Raw genomic sequence first — 15,033 nt, 5'->3', positions numbered from 1 at the left:
TTATATATGTACATGTATGGATATACATTACTGTATACTGTAGGCCTATATAGATATATTATATATGTACATGTATGGATATACATTACTGTATACTGTATATAGATATATTATATATGTACATGTATGGATATACATTACTGTATACTGTAGGCCTATATAGATATATTATCTATGTACATGTATGGATATACATTACTGTATAATGTAGGCCTATATAGATATATTATCTATGTACATGTATGGATATACATTACTGTATACTGTAGGCCTATATAGATATATTATCTATGTACATGTATGTATATACATTACTGTATACTGTATATAGATATATTATCTATGTACATGTATGTATATACATTACTGTATACTGTATATAGATATATTATCTATGTACATGTATGTATGTATATACATTACTGTATACTGTATATAGATATATTATCTATGTACATGTATGGATATACATTACTGTATACTGTATATAGATATATTATCTATGTACATGTATGGATATACATTACTGTATACTGTATATAGATATATTATCTATGTACATGTATGGATATACATTACTGTATACTGTAGGCCTATATAGATATATTATCTATGTACATTTATGTATATACATTACTGTATACTGTATATAGATATATTATCTATGTACATGTATGGATATACATTACTGTATACTGTAGGCCTATATAGATATATTATCTATGTACATTTATGGATATATAAATAGGCCTGCAGCAGAATTTAGTTCTGGGAATATTTCCATAGTTTTGCCCACCAGGTGGCAGCACTGTTTAAGAGACTGTTCTGTGACATAAAGTAGATAGGAGAGAGTACATTGGTCCAGGGACCCCCAAAATAATCTCAATTGAACTGGGGACCCCCAAAATAATCTCAATTGAACTGGGGACCCCCAAAATAATCACATTTGAACTGGTGACCTCCAAAATAATCACATTTGAACTGGGGACCCCCCTACCGAGAGACAATTGGAATTGTAGGAGTTGAGGAGGTTACATTAGTTTGATAAATACTGTGAAAACATTATTACATTAGTAGGCCTATAGTATATAGTATTACGGTATTACATTAGTTTGATAAATACTGTGAAAACATTATAATATAATATAATATAATAATATAATGTTATATATAAACATTAATTACTGCATCAAAAGTAATCAACAAACTATACTATAATAACTGGTGAATATTGATCAAATTGTCCCAATAATATAAGAGAGAAACAAAAGTGAAAATAGCCGATCTACATTTGTGAGCTTGTAGATCGGCTATTTTCACTTTTGTTGGGGAGCTTGTAGATCTGAGGGCTAAATACTTACCTTATGTTTTATACACATGGCGGTGACGTCACTTGTGTGCGCCTCCCAGCGGCATCGTGACGTCATCAAAGTGCATGTCTTGTTTTGGACGCGCTAAATGAAAACAGGTTTTTATTTTGCGTTTTTACATTAAAGTAAACAAACAAACAAATACTTCCGTTTAACAAACTATTAAACACATCATTTATAAATACATAAAGACATCGTTCTGGCTTCAGGAAGTGTGGAGCGAAATGTAATTCATCATCTTTAATCAGCAAGAAGAACAATCAAGGATTCAGAGGTATTTTGTATTATTTTATTAACTCGACTATACATGTGACAGTAAAATTCACTTCATATTCCACCAGGATACCCATCTGAGCCACGGACCACCGTTTGATGACATTTAGCCTCTCAGACCCAAAACTAAAGAATATTGTTGTTATTGTAGGATAATATGTTGTCAACAATTCAATGCTGTATTGATGTTGGTACCATTAGGAGAGATAACATGATGTTGGTACCATTAGGAGAGATAACATGGTGTTGGTACCATTAGGAGAGATAACATGATGTTGGTACCATTAGGAGAGATAACATGATGTTGGTACCATTAGGAGAGATAACATGATGTTGGTACCATTAGGAGAGATAACATGATGTTGGTACCATTAGGAGAGATAACATGGTGTTGGTACCATTAGGAGAGATAACATGGTGTTGGTACCATTAGGAGAGATAACATGGTGTTGGTACCATTAGGAGAGACAACATGATGTTGGTACCATTAGGAGAGATAACATGGTGTTGGTACCATTAGGAGAGATAACATGGTGTTGGTACCATTAGGAGAGATAACATGGTGTTGGTACCATTAGGAGAGATAACATGATGTTGGTACCATTAGGAGAGATAACATGGTGTTGGTACCATTAGGAGAGATAACATGATGTTGGTACCATTAGGAGAGATAACATGGTGTTGGTACCATTAGGAGAGATAACATGGTGTTGGTACCATTAGGAGAGATAACATGATGTTGGTACCATTAGGAGAGACAACATGATGTTGGTACCATTAGGAGAGATAACATGATGTTGGTACCATTAGGAGAGATAACATGATGTTGGTACCATTAGGCGAGATAACATGGTGTTGGTACCATTAGGAGAGATAACATGGTGTTGGTACCATTAGGAGAGATAACATGTACCATTAGGAGAGACAACATGGTGTTGGTACCATTAGGAGAGATAACATGGTGTTGGTACCATTAGGAGAGATAACATGATGTTGGTACCATTAGGAGAGATAACATGGTGTTGGTACCATTAGGAGAGATACCATGATGTTGGTACCATTAGGAGAGATAACATGATGTTGGTACCATTAGGAGAGATAACATGGTGTTGGTACCATTATGAGAGATAACATGATGTTGGTACCATTAGGAGAGATAACATGATGTTGGTACCATTTGGAGAGATAACATGATGTTGGTACCATTTGGAGAGATAACATGATGTTGGTACCATTAGAAGAGATACCATGATGTTGGTACCATTAGGAGAGATAACATGGTGTCGGTACCATTAGGAGAGATAACATGATGTCGGTACCATTAGGAGAGATAAAATGATGTCGGTACCATTAGGAGAGATAACATGATGTTGGTACCATTAGGAGAGATAACATGGTGTTGGTACCATTAGGAGAGATAACATGATGTCGGTACCATTAGGAGAGATAACATGATGTTGGTACCATTAGGAGAGATAACATGATGTTGGTACCATTAGGAGAGATAACATGATGTCGGTACCATTAGGAGAGATAACATGGTGTCGGTACCATTAGGAGAGATAACATGGTGTCGGTACCATTAGGAGAGATAACATGATGTCGGTACCGTTAGGAGAGATAACATGGTGTCGGTACCATTTGGAGAGATAACATGATGTCGGTACCATTAGGAGAGATAACATGGTGTTGGTACCATTAGGAGAGATAACATGGTGTTGGTACCATTAGGAGAGATAACATGATGTCGGTACCATTAGGAGAGATAACATTGTGTTGGTACCATTAGGAGAGATAACATGATGTCGGTACCATTAGGAGAGATAACATGGTGTCGGTACCATTAGGAGAGATAACATGGTGTTGGTACCATTAGGAGAGATAACATGGTGTTGGTACTATTAGGAGAGATAACATGGTGTCGGTACCATTAGGAGAGATAACATGATGTCGGTACCATTAGGAGAGATAACATGATGTCGGTACCATTAAGAGAGATAACATGATGTCGGTACCATTAGGAGAGATAACATGATGTTGGTACCATTAGGAGAGATAACATGGTGTCGGTACCATTAGGAGAGATAACATGATGTTGGTACCATTAGGAGAGATAACATGATGTCGGTACCATTAGGAGAGATAACATGATGTCGGTACCATTAGGAGAGATAACATGATGTTGGTACCATTAGGAGAGATAAGGCAACGTTGATCAAAATAACAATTCTTCTACATTCGCTAATTGTGTAGAATTCTTGTAAATTAACTAATGCAGATGTTTAACAATAATGTAACTCTTGAGAGAGTAAAATGAAGGTCCATTTGTTTTAATTGAACTGTCTCAAGAGTCCATTTACCAACTCTCTATCATTTAGTTGCATGGGGACCACCTGGAACCCCCTCAAGGACCACTGGGGGTCCCTGGACCACCTGGAACCCCCTCAAGGACCCCTGGTTGAAAACAGTCTAGACAGATGCTAGGTTCATTGTTTATACCTGCTATCCTAGTAAACAGATGCTAGGTTCATTGTTTATACCTGCTATCCTAGTAAACAGATGCTAGGTTCATTGTCACCACCAGGCTGAAGGCATGGGGACTCTTGGGGAGAGAGTATGTTTTGCACTCCGTCCGTCCGTAGGTCTGTGTACAGCTAATCTACGGCACCGTTAACCCGGTCGATGGATGCCAAATTTTGCACACACACTCCCTGGATGCCAACGATGAACCTCTGCCCCATATTTTCCAGAACGGCCTGTTATAGCGCCACCAGGAGGCCAACTTTTGAAAAACACATTTTTTGCTATTTCTCCTCCAGATTCTGTCCAAAAATGCAAATCGTTACACACTATCTCTATAGTCATGTGTTCAAGCCGGATCTGTCCGATATTTCATATTCCATCCTAATTCGCTAACATTGGCTTTCAAAGTTTGCAGGATTGGCCCGTTTTGAACAAAAAGCCTCAAATCATGAACGCAGTGTGCAATTTACGTGAAATCTTTCACAGACTTTCCTACTAGGCTGAGGAATATATATCCCACCCTTTTCACATTGGCCTGTTATAGCACCACCAACAGGTGGATTTTTGCAAAACACATTTTTGGAACAAAATGCCTCAAATCATCCAATTTCCATCAAAGGCGTAATAAAAAATGTCACCCTTTTCAGATTGGCCTATTATAACGCCACCAGGAGGCCACAATAACCTGCCCTGCCCTGCCCTGGTGGAGACCTGTGCCCCGAGGGGCACTTTATCTAGTTTCTGCCTGTTTTCCTAGGAGACACTTTATCTAGTTTCTGCCTGTTATCCTAGGAGACACTTCATCTAGTTTCTGCCTGTTTTCCTAGGAGACACTTCATCTAGTTTCTGCCTGTTATCCTAGGAGACACTTTATCTAGTTTCTATCTGTTATCTTAGGAGACACTTCATCTAGTTTCTGCCTGTTATCCTAGGAGACACTTTATCTAGTTTCTATCTGTTATCTTAGGAGACACTTTATCTAGTTTCTGCCTGTTTTCCTACCTAGGAGACACTTTATCTAGTTTCTGCCTGTTTTCCTAGGAGACACTTTATCTAGTGGACCCCCAGAGGACCCCCAGAGGACCACCATGTCTGCTCAGAAGGACTGTGAGTTCCTGGTGAAGAGAGCCAGAGATCTGGTGACAGAAGACCCGTGTGCCGCCAAGGCCTGGTTGATCACGGCCCGGACCCTGTACCCTAGTGACTTCAATATCCAGGTAACACTTTATGGTGTAACACTGTACCCTAGTGACTTCAATATCCAGGTAACACTTTATGGTGTAACCCTGTACCCTAGTGACTTCAATATCCAGGTAACACTTTATGGTGTAACCCTGTACCCTAGTGACTTCAATATCCAGGTAACACTTTATGGTGTAACCCTGTACCCTAGTGACTTCAATATCCAGGTAACACTTTATGGTGTAACCCTGTACCCTAGTGACTTCAATATCCAGGTAACACTTTATGGTGTAACCCTGTACCCTAGTGACTTCAATATCCAGGTAACAGCATCTGGTATCACCTGATGTTTTGTCAGTATGAGATGTAATTATGTCTCACTGATATATATTTATATCTCCCAGTGGAGATATAATCCATCTGGTCTTTGGTCTACAAATTAACGGAGCTGAACGTGAATCTTTTTTTCCCTCACTGTATATGTTTCTTTTCCCTTTTTACCTCCTTTATGATGAATTCCTGTTCTGTCCTTTGTCTATATAGAAGTGTCTATTTGTACGTCTCTAAATGTTTTTGATGATTTGAACATGGTGGACCCTATTGGAAACAAGTGTAATGCTTAATTGGGTCGTCCACTCACAGTTAACAGCCTTTGTATTGAGTTTGTGCTTGAAATGTACTGTAATTCTGCAAACTGTTAATACATTTTTCAATCAATCAATCAATCAATGCTCCGGGGTCTCCTCCCAGTGGGACGTGCCTCGAGGACATCCCTATGGAGACGCCCGAGAGGCATCCTAACCAGATGCCCGAACCACCCTAAGCTGGCTCCTTTCCAGGCGAAGGAGCAGTGGTTCAACTCCGAGTCTCTCCCGTGTGACTGAACTTCTCACCTCTAAGGGAGATGCCAGCCACCCGTCGGAGAAAACTCATTTTGGCCGCTTGTATTCGCGACCTTATTCTTTCGGTCATGACCCACACTTCATGACCATAGGTGAGAGTAGGAACACTTCATGACCATAGGTGAGAGTAGGAACACTACATGACCATAGGTGAGAGTAGGAACACTTCATGACCATAGGTGAGAGTAGGAACACTTCATGACCATAGGTGAGAGTAGGAACACTTCATGACCATAGGTGAGAGTAGGAACACTACATGACCATAGGTGAGAGTAGGAACACTTCATGACCATAGGTGAGAGTAGGAACACTTCATGACCATAGGTGAGAGTAGGAACACTTCATGACCATAGGTGAGAGTAGGAACACTTCATGACCATAGGTGAGAGTAGGAACACTTCATGACCATAGGTGAGAGTAGGAACACTTCATGACCATAGGTGAGAGTAGGAACACTTCATGACCATAGGTGAGAGTAGGAACACTTCATGACCATAGGTGAGAGTAGGAACACTTCATGACCATAGGTGAGAGTAGGAACACTTCATGACCATAGGTGAGAGTAGGAACACTTCATGACCATAGGTGAGAGTAGGAACACTTCATGACCATAGGTGAGAGTAGGAACACTTCATGACCATAGGTGAGAGTAGGAACACTTCATGACCATAGGTGAGAGTAGGAACACTTCATGACCATAGGTGAGAGTAGGAACACTTCATGACCATAGGTGAGAGTAGGAACACTTCATGACCATAGGTGAGAGTAGGAACACTTCATGACCATAGGTGAGAGTAGGAACACTTCATGACCATAGGTGAGAGTAGGAACACTTCATGACCATATAAGGTGAGAGTAGGAACGAAGATTGCTCGGTAGACAGAGCGCTTTGCCTTCTGGCTCAACTCTATGATTCTTTTTACATGATTCTTCTCCCTTCTGGCCCCAAAACTGTGGAATGCACTCCCCGTTGCAGTCATAACTGCAGCATCACTCCCAATCTTCCGCCGTAGTCTGAAGACCCACCTTTTCAGACTCCATCATGGCCCATAGCACTTATCCTACCCCCTTAGATAGCACTTTTTAGACTTAGATAGCATTTGAAACAGACTTATAGCATGTCATGTAGACAGCACAATAATTGCATTGTATATAGTCATAGCACATCATAGTAGCCTACATATGTATAGCATAGTATAGTATATATGTATAGTTAATATGTATAGTGTCATTATATAGATATGTTCTAGTTACGTTCTTAGCTTACGCATGTTTCTTGATAAATGCATTTTATATATGTGATGTATTCCCATACTTTTGTTCCTGCCTAATGTAAATCGCTCTGGATTAAGAGCGTCTGCTAAATGCCTAAATTGTAAATTGTAAATTGTAAATTGTGAAAAGTGTTTTTGAGACGCTAAACAAGTTGTGCAAAAGATACAAGGTCAAGTTTATGTGTATGTCCCAAACTCGGTTTAAAGTCCTTGTCTTTCATTGGTGTTGCCTAGCTCCACCCCCTCTTCTGATTGGTCAGTATTTCATAGTTTCTATATTTTACCATAACTTTTGAATAGTTGGTCGTACAGAGTCATGAGTCGCCTCACTGGATTGGTCGTACAGAGTCATGAGTCGCCTCACTGGATTGGTTGGACAGAGTCATGAGTCGCCTCACTGGATTGGTTGAAAATCCTCGTCCTTCGTTAGAGTTACTTAGCTCTGCTCCCAGTTCTGATTGGTGGATATTTGCCTCTTAACCCATTTTTGGCGGGAAACCCTTTTGGTGTTTTAAACATTATGTTGTGGTGATCCACAACATAAAGTGTTACCTGGATATTGAAGTCACTAGGGTACAGGGTCCGGGCCGTGATCAACCAGGCCTTGGCGGCACACGGGTCTTCTGTCACCAGATCTCTGGCTCTCTTCACCAGGAACTCACAGTCCTTCTGAGCAGACATGGTGGTCCTCTGGGGGTCCTCTGGGGGTCCACTAGATAAAGTGTCTCCTAGGAAAACAGGCAGAAACTAGATAAAGTGTCTCCTAAGATAACAGGTGACCTTGTGACCTTGTGAATATGAACAATGTTAAACAACGAAGACAACGCTGCCGCGGCGGGGGGGGGGGGGGGGAGCACTCTGCCTGTCTAACACGCTCGCCACTGGGGATCCGTATCAACGCCTGCTCGCCAGTTCTTTTTTTTCGGTTCTTTCAGAGCAAACGTTTTCAACTCAAATCTTTGCTTCTGGGAGGGGGGGGGGCCTGGAACTACATATTTTCAGATGGGGGTCGGCGGCCAATTACAAATAATTGTTGGGGTCCTTGACATAGAAACATAGGTATTTCAGATAACTGTCAGGATTTAGAAGACATTCTTTAAATGTCGACGTCTAGCCTAAATGGGCTAACGTGGACAGGAATGGCTTTAATTAGTTATTATTATTATTATTATTATTTATTTATTTTTGTTTATATTGTGTCTTTTCAGTACGAGATGTACATGATCGAACGGAATGCAGAGAGGACTGCCCCCGCAGGCCGCCTGCTGTATGACATGTGAGTAGATTTAATTATAAATTATAAATAAAACTATGTAAATATAATTTGTGTGTGTGTGTGTGTGTGTGTGTGTGTGTGTGTGTGTGTGTGTGTGTGTGTGTGTGTGTGTGTGTGTGTGTGTGTGTGTGTGTGTGTGTGTGTGTGTGTGTGTGTGTGTGTGTGTGAGTGAGTGAGCTAGGTGTGTGTGAGCTAGGTGTAATGTTAGAGTCCACAGAAGACATGTAAATATGAAATAAATGCTTAAACATGTAGCTAGGTGTAATGTTAGAGTCCACAGAAGACATGTAAATATGAAATAAATGCTCAAACATGTAGCTAGGTGTAATGTTAGAGTCCACAGAAGACATGTAAATATGAAATAAATGCTTAAACATGTAGCTAGGTGTAACGTTAGAGTCCACAGAAGACATGTAAATATGAAATAAATGCTTAAACATGTAGCTAGGTGTAATGTTAGAGTCCACAGAAGTGAACCTTTTTCAAGCCTGTTTTCTCAACTCGCTGTTTCTCTGCAAGACATTACTCTATAAGCCACATCTCCAGAACTGGTGGGTCAAACTGACACATACATTTTAATTTAGCCTCGGTCTAGCCTGCATCCTGCATCCTTAGACTCACTAAATTGAGTTTATAAACTTTATATTTTATATATATTTTATATTTCCAGGTTTCTAAACTTCCCAGAGCAGCCTGTGGTTTGGAGAGAGATCGGTGTGATCACGTCTGCTCTGCGCCAAGACTGTCAGGACAAACACTCTGCCTTTTTACAAGGTAATTATTATATTTACCGTATGTTATTTATAATCATAATGTTATAGTTATATATAACTTTTAGACTGTCAGGACAAACACTCTTTTACAAGGTATATATTATGTTTTATAATCAGATGTTATAATACCTTATAGATACAACGTAATAATGATATTTATGTTATTACAGATATCTATATACGGTATATATTATAATATATACCGTTATAAGTATATACATTATATTACTCCTACAGCTATATACATATTATTATTGATATCTTCACACAGAGAAACTCGTCGTAACTTTACTTCAAACATTTTCAAATCGGCCTCATGGTGGCGCTATAAACAGGCCTCATGGTGGCGCTATAAACAGGCCTCATGGTGGCGCTATAAACAGGCCTCATGGTGGCGCTATAAACAGGCCTCATGGTGGCGCTATAAACAGGCCGATTCTGCACCGCTCTGTGTGAAACTTTGCATTCATACTCCCTAGAGGCCAAGGGAAAACCGTTGACCTGCTGTCAATGTGTACCTGTCTAAATACTTCCTTAATGATAAAATTGCCCGGAACTATTTAATCCATTACATTCATGCGCCAAGTCGATTTATAAACACGGACGCCTTTTCCGGACGGACCGGCCGGAAGTTCATGATGTTGTGTAGCAGCTAACAATAGCCACACCACTCTAGAATCGAGCGACAACAACGGGAATAAATCTATTGAGACTAGCGACTGGACCGCGGAGCGCCGTCTAACATAGGATCTTTTTTCAGAAAAAGACGGGATGATTTAGATCGCGAGTTATGAACGTTTTAAGATTTTCGTTTTCATCAGCTAAACAGGGGAGGGAGTTTTTGGATGACGTCTCACTCTTGCGCGTCACCGAGGAGAGCCCAGCAGGCGCACCTGGGCTATACAGCCAGGCGATCCGTTCTCGTATCAATAAACTTCGTCTTTTGGACAATACTTCGTCCTGGGCGACGGGCGTTACTAATAGAAAGGACAAAGAACTTCGTCCTGGGCGTTCGGAGTGTTAACGAAGTCCACACCCACAACACCAGAGGGAGTGCAACAAACCATGTACAACCCAGATTCGGCACAAACAAGGGACTAAATTATTTGCGCTCCTATGCCACCAAAATGTGGAACGCCCTACCAACAGTCATTAAGACATGTGAATCCCTTGACTCCTTCAAAACCGCTCTCAAAGGGCACCTACGGACAGCTGCAATTCGAAACTGGCCCCCGTAAAATCTGAATCCCCCCCCACCCACCGTCCAAACATCCCACCAATCGGTACACGGTATCTCTATAGTCATGTGATCAAACATCCCACCACATGTGATCTGTCCCATATTTCATATTCCTCATTGGCTTCCAAAGTTTGCAGTATTGGTCCGTTTTGAACAAAAAGCCTCAAATCATGAACGCAGCGTGAGATTTACAGTGTATTTATTTGTATTATTAATATTTATTCCAGGTGTGTTTGAGACGTTGCCGGGCAGAGTTCAGTGTGAGATGCTTCTTAAAGCGACAGAACAATGTTTCAACACGTTGGAGAAAGCTGAGATGTTGTTGCTGCTCCTGAAGAGATTCCCTGAGTCTGTAGTACAGCATGGAGTGAGTATTAACCCATCTGCTGCCCCCTGCTAATACCACAGTATTTATACCTGAGTCTGTAGTACAGCATGGAGTGAGTATTTATAGTAGTAATACTTATTAATCTAGTTAATGAACCTCTCTCTTCCTCACTTCCATGTCTGCCTCCCACACCGCGACTGGCTAGCTGCACGTTGCTGTATCTGGGCTCAGAAACACAGTTTTAAAGAGGAAACATGTCCTCTTCTTATTTTGAAAATAACCAAAGCTAAGATCGGGCCATAACAGGAGTTATTTGGTTGCTACACAATCATTAACATTAATGAATGGTTAACATTGAAGGAAGGACCTTTTCCGGGGCCCACAGCAAAATGTTCTCTTATAGCGAGAATCACACCGCATACATCAAAAGAAAGCTTAATTTGTCCACTCCAATTTAAACAAAAATTGATTTTACCATCTTCCATTCTGGAGATATAGACCTTTTTTAACACCTGCTTTTGCCTGAAAGTGATTATCTTGAACAGAAAGCGGAGTTATGGAAGGTTTAAGGTCACAGACATTGACAGGCAGATATAAAAATGAACACAACAAATATTCTATACATACTATACACCGAATGAAAGCCCTGAATGTGTACTTTCACAAGGAAAACGGTACACATTGATCCCATCTACAGTTCGTCAGTAATTGGCTATTAGAAAGCAGCTTGCGCCCACCAGAGATAACTTTAGAGAAGACATGGACCTGAACAACTAAATATTCACAAAATAAGGCCTATAGCGACATATAGGCCATAGGCCTTATATAGGCCTTCATAAGAAAAAATAATTATATTTATCCCATCTACCGTTCGCCAGTTAATTGACTGTTGAAGTACAAGTAAGTAAGTTCAGTACATCTTGATATAAACGACTGAAAAACGGGTTAGCAAGAACCTCACTAGTGTCCCCAGGGAATACTGGGCGAGGACGTCCAGCTCCACACTCTTGTGTGCCAGCTCTGAGGGACAACCATTTACACATTTAGCAGATGCTCTTAGTCCAGAGAAATTTACAGTAAGCAAGAACACATGGTAGAGGGAAATGTGGTGCTTGTAGATTAGAGACTGACATTTTGTCGGGACTCCCGCGGGACACGGGATTCCCGCCGGATTCCCGCGGGATGGGATTAATATTTTTAATTATCCCGTGATCAGGACGGGACGGGAATGAGCGTGCAGGAGCGTGAATGACGTTGGTCGCGCTGCCAAGTTCCAACCAAAAGAACAGAAGCACCCATTTTTGTTGTAGTCATCTTTCTGTGAGCCAACACTCTTTTGACTTGCTGACACAGGTCAAAATAACTACATAGTTACCCATAATCCAGCAGTGCTAGTGCTGCCTTCCACATTCCACAACACAAAAAATTCCTCCATGCAATCCAGTCGGGCTGGACGTCTTTTACAGTTTTATATGAAGACATCGCAATGCGGCCGTGTATGATTCTGCATCGCGCCGGTGCCGTGATTTAATCGATTATTTATAGCCAGATCATCCTGATGCATTTGTTTCCCCTGGCAGTGGCAACGTTGCAACTTTCAATTGTGATGCTACGTTAGCTACATGCTAACGCTGTTACTGTTAGCTAGCTCCCTGAACGGCTGTCTGAGCGAATGTTCTACAATACATCGTCTCCCTTCTTTCTCCCAACTGAGTCCCATACACCAGTGGTTCCCAAACATGTTCGTGTCAAGGACCCCTAAATCGACATTTATTAGCCCGCGGACCCCCATTTGAAAAGATGCCAGGGGCGGGGACCCCCATAAGAGAAGATTTTTATTACGGTTCTAGCTGTGATTCTCAACCATTTTAATTTCAAGGACCCCCAGTTTGACATGCATTAGTCTACGGACCCCCATTTAATGGCATTTTTATCGCTGGGACCCCCAAATTATATTGTAAAATCAATCAAGTTAATTTAACCTGAGTGTACAAATGGAACAACATTTGGTTCCATTTGTACACTCCCATAACATAATTTGTTAGACCCATAAGGGTCCATTTGGTTACAAACTATTATTTAGCTGGGGACCCCCTGGAACTCTCTCAAGGACCCCTGGGAACCACTGCCATACACATAGACTTGTACACTGAATAAATATTCATATAGAGTTAAATTAACACTGAGGGTTTTTTTTTATCTTAATTGACAAAGCACTTGTTAACTGTTAAGCTTTAAGTTCTGTTCAGGGAAAAACAGTGTCCTAGGACTTAAATTAAGTGTCGGAACTGTATTTGGTAGTCAAAGTTAAATCCAACACTTTATTTATTTAAATTTTATTGGTAGGATATCTGTCTTGAGAAGCCAGAAGTCATAGATAGATAGGCCTAGATAGATAGATGGATATATGGATGGATCGATCAATTGCCTAATGACTAACTAAAAAAAAAAAAAGGGAGTAATTTCGAGTGGGAGCGGGATGGGATCAGGAGTCATTCTACAGGAGTGGGACAGGATGGGATTTTTTTTTAAACTCTGGCCCAGGATTGGGACAGGACAGGATTTTTTCTGTGGGAGTGGGACAGGACAGGAGTGAAAATCCACTCCCGTGTCAGTCTCTATTGTAGATTAGCTATTTTCAAATGGCCGAAATGCATATAGGGCTGTAGTGGTTAGTGTATGACGTTTTGTAATGATAATCCAAATCCCAAAGTAACTAAAGCTGTCAAATATATATATATATATATATATATATATATATATATACACACACACATTATTATTACTCTTATAGTGCTTGTTGGGTGTGGTAGCACAGCATATGTCAGAAATGCCAGCTCCATATATGGAGATCTACAGTATAGGGGTCAACAGTGCCCATTGGGGCTGATCAATAAAGATTCTGAGAATCATGGTGTTATGTCAAATGCGTTTTGTTACTGTACTGTCTACTGTACTGTAAGTGAATCGCGTGCACGCAATTCTCAGAATCTTTATTGACCACTGTTGGGGTATACTGTAGATCTCCGTATATGGCTGGCATGTTCTGACATATGCTGTGCTACCACACCCAATGTTCTGACATATGCTGTGCTACCACACCCAATGTTCTGACATATGCTGTGCTACCACACCTATGGTAACCCTACCACACCTATGATATGATAACCCTACCACACCTATGATAACCCTACCACACCTATGATAACCCTACCACACCTATGATAACCCTACCACATATGATATGGTAACCCTACCACACCTATGATAACCCTACCACATATGATATGGTAACCCTACCACACCTATGGTAACCCTACCACACCTATGATAACCCTACCACATATGATATGGTAACCCTACCACACCTATGGTAACCCTACCACACCTATGATATGATAACCCTACCACACCTATGATAACCCTACCACATATGATATGGTAACCCTACCACACCTATGATAACCCTACCACACCTATGATAACCCTACCACACCTATGGTAACCCTACCACACCTATGATATGATAACCCTACCACACCTATGATAACCCTACCACATATGATATGATAACCCTACCACATATGATATGGTAACCCTACCACATATGATATGGTAACCCTACCACATATGATATGATAACCCTACCACATATGATATGATAACCCTACCACACCTATGATAACCCTACCACACCTATGATAACCCTACCACACCTATGATAACCCTACCACATATGATATGGTAACCCTACCACACCTATGATAACCCTACCACACCTATGATAACCCTACCACACCTATGATAACCCTACCACATATGATATGGTAACCCTACCACACCTATGATAACCCTACCACATATGATATGGTAACCCTACCACACCTATGAT

At 40.7% G+C, this 15,033-nt stretch overlaps 1 protein-coding gene across 2 annotated transcripts in view; it reads left to right on the top strand.

The window, feature by feature from the left end:
• Positions 1-1,411: 1,411 nt before the first annotated feature.
• The window catches only part of ints10 (integrator complex subunit 10), a 66,212-nt gene continuing 52,590 nt past the window's right edge, over positions 1,412-15,033 (top strand). For both annotated transcript variants that reach the window (XM_079530788.1, XM_079530787.1), the window contains exons 1-5: positions 1,412-1,644; positions 5,208-5,383; positions 8,733-8,800; positions 9,471-9,574; positions 11,041-11,180. In XM_079530788.1, the coding sequence (XP_079386914.1) occupies positions 5,255-5,383; positions 8,733-8,800; positions 9,471-9,574; positions 11,041-11,180 (441 nt within the window). In that variant the 5' untranslated portion in view covers positions 1,412-1,644; positions 5,208-5,254. The remainder of the gene's footprint in view (positions 1,645-5,207; positions 5,384-8,732; positions 8,801-9,470; positions 9,575-11,040; positions 11,181-15,033) is intronic.

The sequence above is a fragment of the Electrona antarctica genome (assembly GCF_951216825.1).
Source record: "Electrona antarctica genome assembly, contig: scaffold_73, whole genome shotgun sequence".
Lineage (NCBI taxonomy): Eukaryota > Metazoa > Chordata > Actinopteri > Myctophiformes > Myctophidae > Electrona > Electrona antarctica.
Note: the sequence above shows the minus strand (reverse complement) of the source record. Positions and strands in the feature narration are given on the sequence as shown.